A 14,643-nucleotide genomic window follows, 5' to 3' on the forward strand; every position below is an offset into this window, starting at 1 on the left:
CTCTGTTATGCCATTACCCCGCAGTGCATAGATCTTTCTTGGAACATCATAATCAACATTACTCACATTGCATTTAAATTTGTTTTTACAGGAATTGTCTTATTGGCAAGGCTTACCAAGTGAAAATATCTGATTTCGGCACCGACAATGAACTATACATCGCAGACTACTACAAGATAGACGGCAACCTTCCTTTACCAATAAGATGGATGGCCTGGGAATCGGTCTTCTTGGGCAGGTACACAACAAAGAGTGACGTGTGGTCTTTTGCGGTGACATTGGATGAGATTCTCACCACGTGTAAACGCTTTCCGTACGAGAAACTAAGCGATCCCCAAGTACTCGAAAATCTGGACAGTCTCAGAAGAGATGACGGAAGATTCAGGCCGCTGGCACGCATCCCCTCATGCCCGAGAGACATTTATGATTTGATGCGTGAGTGTTGGAGAACGGATGAACAAGAACGTCCAGCATTCTCTGAAATACATCTTTTCTTACAAAGAAAGAATTTAGGTTATGTACCGGCGTGACAGTGTACTGTAAATAGTGTTCAACACATTATGTGGGATAATACAAGATCTCATGAATCAGTGTTCATATAAGATGTTATTGTACAAACAATGATCTTAACAAAAAACATTTTAAAGTTTAAAGAAACTAATGAGTCGAGCAGGCTGGTGAACAATGTATTTATAAAACTATGTTGAAATTTATAATATTATTTCTGTGCATTGAATTGAATGACCGAATTTAGTTTTACTATTAGGAAACTTATAGGTTTATAATACAAACTAAGTAGCTCGAATTCTCTTGTTGAAATAGAAAAGGCAAGTTTTTCTTTATTCAATGTGTATGATAATAATTACTCTAAATAAAAGCCTTTATGCATTTAAAAGGAATTCAATTAAGAAAAAAAATAGTAATGTATTATATTGTATAATTTATAAGTGAATAGATGTAAATCTAAGATATCAATTATTAAAAACAAACCTTCTATTAAAAATATTACTACTAAAGACACAAAATGGTTGCGTGAAGAATGTATCTATTTTTCAGTTATAATTACTCAAATATAATATACCTACTGCTACAATCATATACTTAAAGAAAATAAAGTATGATATTTTTATATTTTATCAGTGAAAAGGTATTTTTTTATAGATGCGTTTGTTTAAACAATTGATTTTTACAATCTTAAATTATCATTTAGAGATATAATAGACAATATTACTGAATAGGATAATCATAACGTTATTGTAAATATAATAATTTAGAAACGTATAAATTTATTGGAATGACCTGCAGCTTAATGCGTATTTAGCTTAAATCTCATATTCTTAGTAAAAGTGCGGCACCCAACTATCTCATAATTGCATAATTATCAAATTTGCCTTATCGGAATTATTAAGAAGAAGGTGTCTAGTTATATTATATTTAACATAAAATATTATTATCTCTGTCTTAATTTCATATTTTATAATAATATAATTGCCGAAAGATTGCCCACTAATGTACAATAAATACGTGGTGGTAGTTAACACTCAAAATTACAGTTTTTTTTTAAATAAGTGTGTGTGGGGAACACATATCCGACAGAAGTGAAACTTTTCGTTCGTTACCCATTATCGGACATGTAGACTGCCTATTCAATTTTTAATCAAACACAATAATATTTTTACATTGCCATCTGTTAATACTAATGCAAACTAATACTTTGAAAAATCGATAATTTATTTGTTTACATTTTACAATAACAATTCTCTTCTATATTGAATAAGGAAGATAATATACATAAACAATTGTCACATACTCGATGGCCGAAATAGTGCAATCAGTGACGTGCGCGCTAAGGTAAAGGTCTACGGATTAATACCGCCCCAATAACTGTTTCATACCCAAATGTAGGGCCTTGTGATACGCTCGATTGAGACCGAGTGTAGTGCGAGGTGGGTTGATTTGGAGGGTCTGTGTTTCTGTTGTCGAGTAATTTATTACGGTTTTTTTTATCACAGAACAGTCAAATTCTCTTATGTGAAAAAGTTTCACTTCAACAACATCATTACCTGCAAAAGATAAATGCATATTCTTAATTACATGATATATTGAAGTGCTGTTTACATGGTGGATATATCGTCACCATCATAAATGCATTGGCTTAAATGATTTTTTTAGTCTGCGTTGAGGCATTTAAGAATATGAAATTATGAGCAGCCGTGCATTTACGATTGATATGGCATTTGTAGGTTGAAAAGGGATCAAATCTGTCTTTAAACTTAAAATATTTTATTATAAAAGAGTATTATTGCTTTGACGAAAATTATATACTTATTAAAACAAGAGACCTTTAGATCGTTTAGCAGAAACAGCGCTGAAAACAATCTTAGGAATATAATAATTGATTTATTTTTAACATTTCTGCACAGCTGAAATATTCCAATCGTCTTATTCTTCTGAAACATTAGTATTTTAACTAAAATTTGGCTTTTAGATATCTATTACATACTGTTGAATGATAGAGAAGAGTTAGTCTAATGATGTATATAGGTTGTATTGACAACAATCAAGTGTCGAGTGATGGAATTAGCCCATTATTAATTTATCTTACGTCAGCATGTTTCTGTTGAGACTACAAAAACTGCTATCTCTACTAATTTATAATTACTGTACAACATTAAAGCATCGCAATATAAAATATCAATTAACAATATTCATTCCATTACGGTGTGAATAATATTCAAGACTTTCAACAATTTTAGATCAAACACTAAAGCTTGTAAGTATAAATTAATACAGGTATTTTTTTCGATGATTATAAACATTTTGTCTTTAATATATTTTAAATGTAATATTAAAAATGGGCGTAAAGGTTTAGTCTTCTGTAATAAAGAAGCGGTAAATTTTCTACAGTTAATTAATAATCCCAATAATATGACAATCAATTCGATGTTTTCACTTACGTTTAAGAATTAATAAAAATTGCTACCATAGGTAAATATTCGTGTCTTACAATATGGAATTAAAAATATGATAAAAATATAATCTACACACTTCATTTATGCTGCAGTGGATACAAACATTCACACTTTTTATACTGTCGATGTGAAATTAAACATTTTTTGGACATTCAAGTCACCACGCAATTGCTTTTTGTAATTAAAATTTTTTACTAAGTGAAACTAGTCACTCCACGAGTGAATCTTTTAAAATTAAAATAATGTTAAAATATAACTATAAGAGCACTAGTGACACACACAACTTATAGATAACGAAATTTAAATCCACATAAACAATGCACCCTTCTTTAAATGACTCCAATATCACTAATTTCTACACGAGGGACACCTAATTTATAAAATTGAATGACTTTAAAATATGCATTGGGTATTTGATATTAGAAGATGGTGAATATTTTTCATAATTGCTACATCAATATAAAAAAGCAAATTTTTTGTTTTCATATTTTTTAATCTATTTAAAATCAAAAGGTAATCGCTTCTGGCAAAATTTAACTGAAACAATTTTTCACAGAAACAGACATAAAAATCTCCTTGTATAACAGGGTAGACATAAAAATACACCTGTATTTTCAGTAACAGGGTACGTTATTTATTGTAACTCACATTGAAATTTCCATATTTATTTTTGAAATATTTTAAACACTGGACAAAAATATGTAAGTATACATTAATTTAGTTGGTCGTCCATATATAATGGCACACTCTGGGGGTGGGGGAGGGGATCAGATATAATGCAATGATTGTGACAAAGAAGATAGGGGATTCTATTAACATAAGAATTAGAAAATCAATCATTTTCAACGAATTTGTTTTATAACGAATGGGTAGGAGTTCAAAAATGTGATGCAATTTAGACAGGAGTTAAGAGATTTTGTGACAAAATGCGACAATGGGGGGAGAGGGTTCCAATGATACTGAATATCGTCTGATGTTATTTTGTGGATGACCCTATTAAAAAACTTTCATGCCGATTGATGCAAAGGAAAATCTTTTTGTTGGATAAAATATTTTTAATTTAATTTAGCAAGACGCATCTTTTTTATCGTCCTTATTCCACTTTTATCAATTAACATCTGGACAGGTTTCATCCGCCTCAGAGGGACATTTTCAACAGTTGTAAATGTCCCTCTGAGGCGGACGAAACCGGTCCAGATATTAATTAATAAAAGTGAAATAAGTAAGATAGAAATGTTGCGTTTTATTAAAATAAAGTAATAATACAATGTATTTCCACCATAAATTGACAGTTAACACAATAAAATCTTAAAAATTGGATAAAATATACGATATAAGCAAAATACTAACGATGAACTGATTCAACAAAATGTAGTTAGATATAGAGACCTTATTCAATTAATAATTAATCCGCTGTAAATTATAGTCGTTCAATATCGTGCTGAAGAATCCTGTAATCTTTTAACAATACCAATATTATGTCTTATTAAAAATAATTGCTGTAAACAGGTATGTATATTAAATTAATTATTCGGTCAACATTGGTTTTGTAAATATAATCAATTATTATTATTCAGAAATGCTATAACTAAAACACTAGTCATAGATATAAAAGTGTTTATCAAAATAGTTTTTTATGAATATATAATATAGTAATGTACTAGGGAAGTCTTTATCCCATTGTGGGCTCAATAATAGTATTGAGCTTGTATGCTATTTGTACAGTGTTATACATCCAGGGCTTAGCACCAATTTTTAAATTATGCCCTCTTGTAACAAAGGTCTAAACTATCTTTTAGAAACTTCCACTTTGATGCTATATATTATTATTATACCTACTAAATAAGAAATATTTTTTAGTGACTTATATTAATGCTGTATCTCATTATGTTATTATGACATTTCATAATTCATTTAATTTTACATTATCGATCCTGAACCTTTTTTGCAAGATATGAAGTAAACTTTATAACATTATTCAATGATCAACGCAATTCTATATAATTTAAATTTAAAAGAATACATTTCTGTACCTGAGAATATAATGGCCCTATATTGATACAGGTCACAAAAAAATGAGTGAGTGTGCAGGGCACATACCTATGTTAGAAATAATTTAATAAACTTCTTTGAAGTAGATGGTGAAACGATGAACAAAAGGTTTTATCGATTTTGAAAAATAAGAATGTTTGATTGAACACATGTATGTCAATTTTCATCGATTCAGTTTGTTGCAATTTACATCATCTGTAAGAGTGTCAATGTATCCGGTGCACAGAAATACCAAGGAGATAATTTTAAACAGAATTTATAGGGCATTTTTTTAAATATAGAACATTCAAAATAAAATGCGTCTGACATTAGCACTGTCAGACTTGCAATCGATTCAACATCTCCTAGTATAATATTATACTGCCCTGATACTTGATTATTCATTTTTCATATCAATAATGACACTTTTTCTTCACTGATTACCGAGATTCCCTGTACTGTATTTGATGTACCGTAAAGAAGTTCTACTTACTAAGATCATCACAAATTTTAATTGAACATATATTTAATAAACCCCACTATAAGCAGGTATTCCCCGAAATACATTCGTCGAAATAAACTCAATGAAAGTAAAGTAACGTTACCTTGGCACTCTCAATTTAATTTCCTCGTGTAGATGGTGAATTAGAATTTTATCAGTACCTATTCTATTGTGAATGGCAGCTTACAAACACCTAGACAAAACTCTTCGTAATATAGAGTTTGTTAGAGATGTAATAGCAACTATTAGGCGCGCGCACAATAAAAATATATGAAGGGGAAAAATATCCATAATAATTAATTATTTATTTTTAAGGGGGGGAATAGTTCTAACTATGGATTACTACAACTTCTGTCAGAATATTAAAATCATATATTGGATGCACCAACTCATAATTGCCACAGGTCTTGCTTGTTGTGCCAAATGCCGATAGGAATCAGGCCGACCCATAGAAAAGGTTGTCAAACCATCTAGGTCCTGACGAAGAAGAAGAAGTAATATTGTATTTAACTAAATAATTAATATATTTTTCATCCTGGGAAGGTCCAGACCCAAAAATTGTGTGCGCGCCTGTCATAGATTTCTTGAAATTCATGTAACATTTATGAGTATTTTGTACTCATTTTATCACATCATTTATAAAACATAATCAATTGTGTAATCAATAAGTCTTGATGATGAAGTACTAGCTGTCACAGTCTACAACAATAATTATTAACAATTATCACAAGCCAGATGCGTTTTTGGCTAACTGAATGACGAGGTATTCCAACATGCTAAATCTGTGCATAAACGCTAACTTGACAATACTGGAGTCATCCATCACCCTTCTTTTTATGTCATTTCGTATATAGAAACATCACTCAGTCTAATTATACCAAATCACTAAAAATTGCTTGATATCTCAGATAAAAACGAAATAAATTTTACTCCATTACAAACTTAACAATCTTCAAGGTTTATAAAAAAAAAATGGTCAGAAATTAATAAGATAAGATAATTTAACCTGATGAAAATTTTGGAACATGTTCAAATTTTATTTATTCATTGTAAAACAATTTAAATTGCACAATTTATTTTATCTTAGAATTAGTAAGTGTAAATATACTTAAATAATTCATATAGGCATTACTTACCTTTATTATTTAAATTTATATGCAACAAAGAATGGAATAATATTTTAAGAAATAAATGTATTAATTATAAAAATCACAAATTTAAGCTCGTTCAATTTTTTACTATGATAGGCAATTCACTTAATTTCACACGTACAACAAATTTATCATAAAAAAAATGCAACTTGACCAAGCAATTATTGATTATTGATTGGTTTCTTAATATTTAAATATAATGAAGTTTTAGTGATTTTTTTTCATCAAAAATTATTGATACAGAATATCAAAATCATAAGAAATTATTGTTACCTACTACTTATATTTATTAAAAAAACTTTTGTTAAATTTCAATTTATGTAATTGTATACATTAATTAGCTTTACCTACAAGTCTTTTAGAAAACATTATTATTATTTTCATTGAAAGCCATTTAGTTCTGTTTTAAACTTAAAACATTTTTTTTATTTAAAATATACTCTTTATGTCTATTTAAGTCATAATAAAAAATGATCATATATATGGCAAGCATTTTTATATGAAGTGTATATTTAGCAATACATGTAATTCAACCAAGAGATAGATTTATAGAATTATATCAGTCAGTGTGTATCAATGAATTGTTTTTGATAATTTGTGATATAATATTATATCCACATATCAAAAAATGCTTAGGGACTACTTCTGTAAAAATATTAATGTATTGAAAATAATCGGGGTTGATTACATCACTGTATTACTTGTTTAAGATTTTTATATAATTTGTTTACTTGTTCAACATGAAATGGAAATATGTAATCAGTTTGAATTAAATATTCCGCTTTGAAATTTGTGTTTTAATGCTTTTATTTTATTCCCTATAGAAGAGGCAACATTGAACAGTTTAATAAGATAAAAAATGCGATAACTAGTTGCCATAGTCGAAGACTTTGAAAGCCGTTTTGGTTTATGACTTATAGGCCAACCATGGACTGAAACCGTATGCGGTTTCGAACTGTGTGCTATACTAAGCTTATCTTTTCTGGTCATGGAAATATATTTCCACAAAGTATTTTATAAGCATCTGATCGTATCCATTTATACCATACACTTACACTTACAAATTTAGTGAAAATATATTTTCATGAACAAAAATCTTAAGTTTAGTATGGCACACGGATCTAAACCGCATACGGTTTTAGTCCATGAATGGCCTCTTAATGACATCTTCTTATTGTGCCATCGAGCTGCAGCGGCGTCTTCCTCTGCTACGCTTACCATTGATCTTTCCTTGAATGACAAGTTGGGGAATGCTGTACATTTCGTCCCTAATTAACACAAAAACGTATCAACAAAAAGTCGATTTTTCAGGAGAGGCAAAACAAACTTTTTTTATTGTTTAAACAAGGTTTTTAGCAAAACTAAGTATCGTAGAAAGGTGAAATTTTTTTTGTCCTAATCTATGATCATGTCTCTATAAATTAAATTGTTTTTATGATATTTTTATTTCATTACATATATTTAAAAATCTTTTTTTTTTTTAAATCGACAGACTTACGTTTTCGTGTTACCAACAAATATTCAGTCTATCACTGGATAAGCAATAAGATTTCAAAAATGATTATCATTATTTATTTATTTTAAGTTTGTTTATTCTTAAAACTATATAGATTCTATTATTTATATAGTTTTCTTAGAAATAAAGTTAAAAATAATAATATAAAATATCATCAATGATAAAATCAAAAATAAAGAAAAAATAGACATGTTCGAAATAATTTTATTATAATACTTATCGAATTCTGGTTCATACAGATTAATAGAAACTTTTTTTAGATGGAAAAACATTAATCTCAATATACAGAGAAACAAATTAATACAATCACTGTTATGTTAAGATAACAAACATGGAAGACATTTAAAAAAAAAGGTAGAATCGACAGCTCAGGTTGATGATAAATGTTAAAAATATATTCGATTATAAATTTAATACAAACAATATAAGAAAAAAAGAATAAATTGAATCATAAAAATATAATAAAATGTATGTATAGTGTATGAAGGCGCATCCTGTCTAGCACCCACACGGTGGGCATTTGTAAGATACAATACCTACCTACACTAAATAATATTCTATTTAGGACACCTATAACATTTTCAGTCCGATTCATTTTCACTATTATTCTCACGAATATCACCACCAATATTGTTGTATTAATTATGAAAATAATATAAAACTGGTGGTGTTGCTGTCTTATTACCTACACCGCTCTGACAGAGCGTTATAATTGGCTATTGGTTGTGGTTTAATAATATGCCTGGATGAAATCAAAATCAATTGGGTTCTGTCTTGTACTGAGGCGCTGCTGTTTAGGTATATGTACTGCAAAATTCTTGCTCAGATTTTTCATACATGAAGTATTATTTGGTTCATCATTTCTGTATTGGAATCAAAATTTTTTTAACTAGTTTCCCTGGTCTCCATTTGAGTCAATCTTTTTTTGGCAATAAATTCGAAGTCAATGAATTCCGTTGTGTCAAGTTCATTGACGGCGTACTTTCCACCTTTTGATGATATCCAAACCACTGTGTACCAACCAGATGAGTTAAAGATATCGATATTCTTTCGTGTCCTCTCAATCTGCGCGCGCAGATTCAGAGTCTACACTGAATTACACTCCATTTGGGAGTTTCCGGGTTCAAAAAAGCAACGATCAATCTTTGGTACATTGAGATTTTTAGTGCCATCAAAAACATTGCACACACTGTGATATTGTGGTTCTGCCCACCGCATGTGTCCGAAAAAAAAGCAAAGTCTTTCCTGTTTACCACAATACCTTACCGTTTCCATTTCAAATTCAGCAAAATTGATTTCTTGCACAGTAGGTATAGCTCGATCCTTAAATAGGTTTTTTTATTCTCGACCTTTCACTTTTCTGTCAATGTGTGCATTGTATTCTTCTAATAAACTTGCCTTTTCAGAATCAGAGGCTTTATGAAACTTATAGCACAGGTCGCAAATGTCTTTCTTTGGTTTGTGGAACTTTAGTTTAAATTCACTGCGTCCAACGCAACTGGTGCGTTACCCATCAGGTGGCCATTAGATATAATTAGCATGTGTTTTAAATGTGGTAATTAAATATTAATTAAAAGTTCCGCAGCAAATGGGTCATGCCTATAAGATAATTTTTCAGGCAAATATTCTTTTCTCGGCAATTTCCCTATACAATTAAAACATTTTATCCATTTTAAGAATTTATATTGAAATAAAAGATTTTATATAAGTCAAATATTATGTATTCAATAGTTTTTTACTTCTACTTTCAGAAAAACTTCTCAAAAACATTAAAAAAGTGAATCGAATTGTAAAACGCTATGCTGTTACGTTTGTGTGTTAATAATAATTTAGGATGAATATCGTTATCACGAAAATCTATCAAGCGATACGTTTGTGTGTTTCTAATCAAAGTAACATAATATGAGATACGTCTTAGGTTATTTCGATCTGTGACGACATTTTAAAATTTTTTGTTTGTCCATCAGGTAGAAACCGTTATTCTGAGTAAAACTGCATACTTAACTCAAAAACGCATTTTTTGTTGATACGTTTTTGTGTTTAATCAGGTGACGATTTGTCCTCTCATAATGTGGCCGAGGTACTGTAGTTTCCTAGTTTTGATACTACGTAGAACTTCTCGGTCCTTCCCCATTCGATTGAGAACTTCAACATCAGTTCATTCAACGTCAGTCCAAGGAATTTTGACGATGCGTCTATACAGCCACATCTCAAAAACTTCAAGTCTCCGTGACATCTCTTGGTTTAGCGTCCAACTTAACTTAATGACAGTCAGACCATAAAACGCAAGAAATACAAGGCCCATAAATTTCTTTAAATTAGATTCAATTAAAGTAAAATGCAATCAGTTACGACCCTATTGACATCTCCGTCCAAGTCATGAGCGAGAAAAGGCATTCATCGCCTCGCTAAGTGTGATGGTGTTTCGTCTGTAATTAGGACTTCGGAGTGAATAAATTAAAACACCGGAATTGTAGTCAGGAACGGCGAGGTTTATTACGTTAATTACTATTTGGTTAATACGAGGGTGGGTCAATAATTCCTTAGAAAAAAGCATTAAAACAGTTTTTATTTTTGTATTTTTTTTTATTTCTCAACATAATCTCCTTGGAGCTCAATACACTTGGTTAGACGTTTCTCAATTTTTTTTAAACCGTCAGAAAAATAAGTTTTCGGAAGGTCCTCAAAATAAGCATTTGTCCGATCGATGACTTCTTCATTTGAAAATAAACGTTGTCCACTTAGCCATTTACTTAGTTTGGGAAAAGGAAAAAGTCACTGGGGGCTAAATCTGGCGAATACGGTGGGTGGTCGACCAATTCGAACTTCAATTCTTCAATTTTAGCCATTGATCGTAAACATGTGTGAACACGGGCATTGTCCTGATGAAAGAGGATTTTTTTCCTGTTTAAATGAGGCCGTTTTTCTTCAATTTTGTTTTTTAGCTGGTCCAATAAAGATGCATAATAATCCCGTGTTATTGTTTTTCCTTTTTCCAAATAGTCAACGAAAATAATTCCACGTGCATCCCAAAATACAGTAGCCATAACCTTACCAGCTGATTTTACGGTTTTCGCCTTCTTTGGACATGGTTCGCCTTTCGCAATCCACTGCTTTAACTGTTCTTTCGTCTCGGGAGTATAGTGGTGTATCCATGTTTCATCTACAGTCACAAAGCGACGAAAAAATTCATCCGGATTGCGTTGCATGAGCGACAACAGGGCTTTAGAGGCCACCACCCTATTGTGTTTATTGTCGACTGTGAGCAAACGCGGCACCCATCTTGCAGAAATTTTTTTCATGCCCAATTTGTCATGTAAAATAGAAATGACGCTACCTTTTGAGATCCCTGTAACCTCAATTGTCTCACTCAACTTTAATCTTCGGTCACTTAACACCATATCGTGGATTTTATTGATCATTTCTGGTGTAGTCACCTCTACAGGACGTCCTGAGCGTGGTTCATCCTTTGTTGATGTACGACCACGTTTAAATTCATTTAACCAGTTATAAATAGTTGCAAGTGAAGGAGCAGATATGCCGTGAACTAAATCCAACTCATTTTTTATTTCCTTTGCTGTTAACCCTTTTATATTAAAATGTTTAATAACAGCTCTAAACTCAATTTTCTCCATTTTTGTAAACAAGCAAATTTTTTTTTTAAATGTACGAGAAACACACAACAACCCGACCAATCTGATTGAAACTTCGCAGCATACTGAATCGGTAGTGCCGCTGCATGAAAACAAACCGCTTACAGTACTAGTCGCGCCACCTGTCGGCTTTTCTAAGCACTTATTGACCCACCCTCGTACATTGTTATAATTTTTTTTCAATTTAATTTTGGCGGATAGCGAGGTTAACACTCTTTCTGCATTGCTGTCAAAAATGCTTCTCGCGCGCCAAAACAAACGACCGCACGAAGTGGTACAAATGCGGCGTTGCCATTCTCGTTTTTTTTTAACGGCATTCAGACAATGTTGCTGGTTAGATATCTAACATTATTTATTTATTTTCGCAATCAACCCTTACTATTTGTTGGCTTAATAATGGTTCGGGCTTCTGTAGATCCACAGAGATTTATTTCCCCAAGTGAGGACCATTCGGGGTGTAACACTAGGCAAAGTGCCGCCGTTAAGCAGAACGTCCGCTTGCATTTTTAGTTACAAATTGTCTACAACTTCACTATGTACCCACTTACTGTCCAACAAGAAGATTTAGGCAATAGCATGAAGTCGCTGTCGTTGACTAAATAGGAGGAGCATGTTAGTTCACAGTTTTAATACGTGGACCACTCGTCGCTATAATCGAAGTGCGGTTAAAAATGGGAGGAGCTTGTTAGTTCACAGTTTTAATATGTAGCCAAGACGATCTTGTCGTACAGTACCTTTTCTATTATTTATTTTCGGCTATCTTAAACAGACAAATGGACCAAAAATCTTTAAATTGGCATACACACCATCTATTGAAAATTATAACCATTTCCACGAAACCTACTCTCAAACAGTTTGCTTCATGGAAAATAGCCACAGCTTTCAAAAGTTGTAATATTTGTATTTGTTCCATCATTCGCCGCTCTTTATAATGTGCCGCCCTTATGCATCGCTACGTCTACCCCCACTGAACATCACTGGATGCGATATATCTAGTTCTGTCTCATAAGTCCTCTTCATTATTCTGTCTAATCAAATAATTTTAAAATAGGACACATACTGACATCTATCTAAATCGTCTTAAAACATTTCATCATAACATTTGTAGTTGATTTCAATATACATATTTTATGAATTTTATCAAATGTTTCAACTGAATTTTTAGAGATGTCGCAGTGCAGGGTTGTACCAAAATGTTTGCATATGTACATCTCATATACAGCGGGCCTTCATTATCTGAGTACCCGCAGTTACAAGTTTGCAAGAAAATGCAAAAAAAAATATAAAAACATAAGAAGCACAAGTGCAATTAATAGCTCACAGTCGTTAACTGTCACTTTCAATCTTTCAATTTAGGCGGATTCGCTGTAAGAGGTATTTTTTCAGTCCCAATTATCATTGCCCCCACAATATTTTCCTTCAATAATGTTATTATTTAAAATTATGTGCTTGTACGATACAATTTTTAATTGTATTAAAATATACAAAAAACACTAAATTTACACATTAATTTTACCGCATACACCATTTGAAAAACGCTACTGTAGAGGATCACAGTGCCTTTATCCTTAGCGATAGGTAGGGAGGCCCGCCAAAGATCCTAGCCTGGATGACCGCTTCAGGATGTGGGGGCCATGCCAATTACCCATGGATAACGAGAACCGCATGTACCTACCATACATTTTTCAGTGATGTGTTTACAGTCCACGGTCAAAAAATACCATTAGGTATATGTAAATGATCATCTGATAATTCTAATCGTGATCTGTTTAGTTTAAGGTGTTAGTATAGATTTGTAGTATAATAATTTATGAAAGTTTAAAATCCATTTATTTTCAAGAAAAACTGTTTTTCAAGTTTCAACAAATAATTATTATATGTGAGTTTATAGAATTAAAATTAAATAAAACAATGAATTTTCACAATTATTATTGTTTCGCTAAATCTATTCAACATGACTGGCACAGCTATTGTTTTTTTTATAGTAGCCAAAAGGTAAAGTACCTAATATTAATATTCGGTGAATTAATTAATGATTATGAATAAAGAGTTTTCATTTAATTCCAAGTATTTTCAAGTAATTAGATATGTACAAAGAAGTACACCGGATGAGTTAAGCAGACCCTATTTTAAGAATTTATAAAACAACGTCCACCTATACTCATCCTCACAAAGGTGGAATATATCAACACCAGAAGCAATTTCGTTGAACATAGTTATCGCCCTCCCAATTGGGATTACCAGTGGCAGGTTGGTTCTTCACCTAGGGAGAATAAACAACTGATGCTCTCTATTTCTAAGATAGTTATCAGGGACACACAGGTCAACACTGCCCAGAATGACAGAGTTCTCATATATACCTCGTATAAGTTGAAAAAAATACGTAGCTCAATAAAGATTTCTTCTAAATTGCAGACTGCAGTATGTAAGCATACCTAAGAGAAAGTCAGTTGGATAAAACTACGGATAGTATCCATACAACCTCAAGTAAAGGAGTTTCAAGAATTTCTTCTGAGCCCTCTCCACCATAAGGCCATATTTCAACTGATGCGGTGCCCAAACAATAGACCTACTCTCAAGCCTGCTTCGAAATAAAGAATTAAACAAAAGTTTAATACCGTAACATCCGAAAAGACCCGGAAAATACGCATGACGAAGCCCAACATGTTAAGCGCCTTGTTACAAATGGTAACAATATGGCTAATAAATGTCAGTTTACTCTCAAATGTGCCAAGGTCCTTTACAGATATTTATGACAAAACTCTGCCATGCATCGAGTATTGCAAAAACAACACTTTTGAGGCTCTGGTAAACGACA

The 14,643-nt window shown here is 31.7% G+C and overlaps 1 protein-coding gene across 1 annotated transcript in view; it reads left to right on the forward strand.

Annotated features, from left to right (window-relative positions):
- Positions 1-906, forward strand: part of LOC147079484 (discoidin domain-containing receptor 2-like) — a 782,269-nt gene extending 781,363 nt beyond the window's left edge. The window contains exon 17 of the mRNA XM_085941474.1: positions 92-906. Within this exon, the coding sequence (XP_085797600.1) occupies positions 92-530 (439 nt within the window). The 3' untranslated portion in view covers positions 531-906. The remainder of the gene's footprint in view (positions 1-91) is intronic.
- The last annotated feature ends 13,737 nt before the right edge of the window (positions 907-14,643 follow it).

The sequence above is a fragment of the Rhyacophila brunnea genome, unplaced genomic scaffold (assembly GCF_057557595.1).
Source record: "Rhyacophila brunnea isolate RB1 unplaced genomic scaffold, BYU_Rbru_1.0 scaffold_1, whole genome shotgun sequence".
In the NCBI taxonomy this organism is placed as follows: domain Eukaryota; kingdom Metazoa; phylum Arthropoda; class Insecta; order Trichoptera; family Rhyacophilidae; genus Rhyacophila; species Rhyacophila brunnea.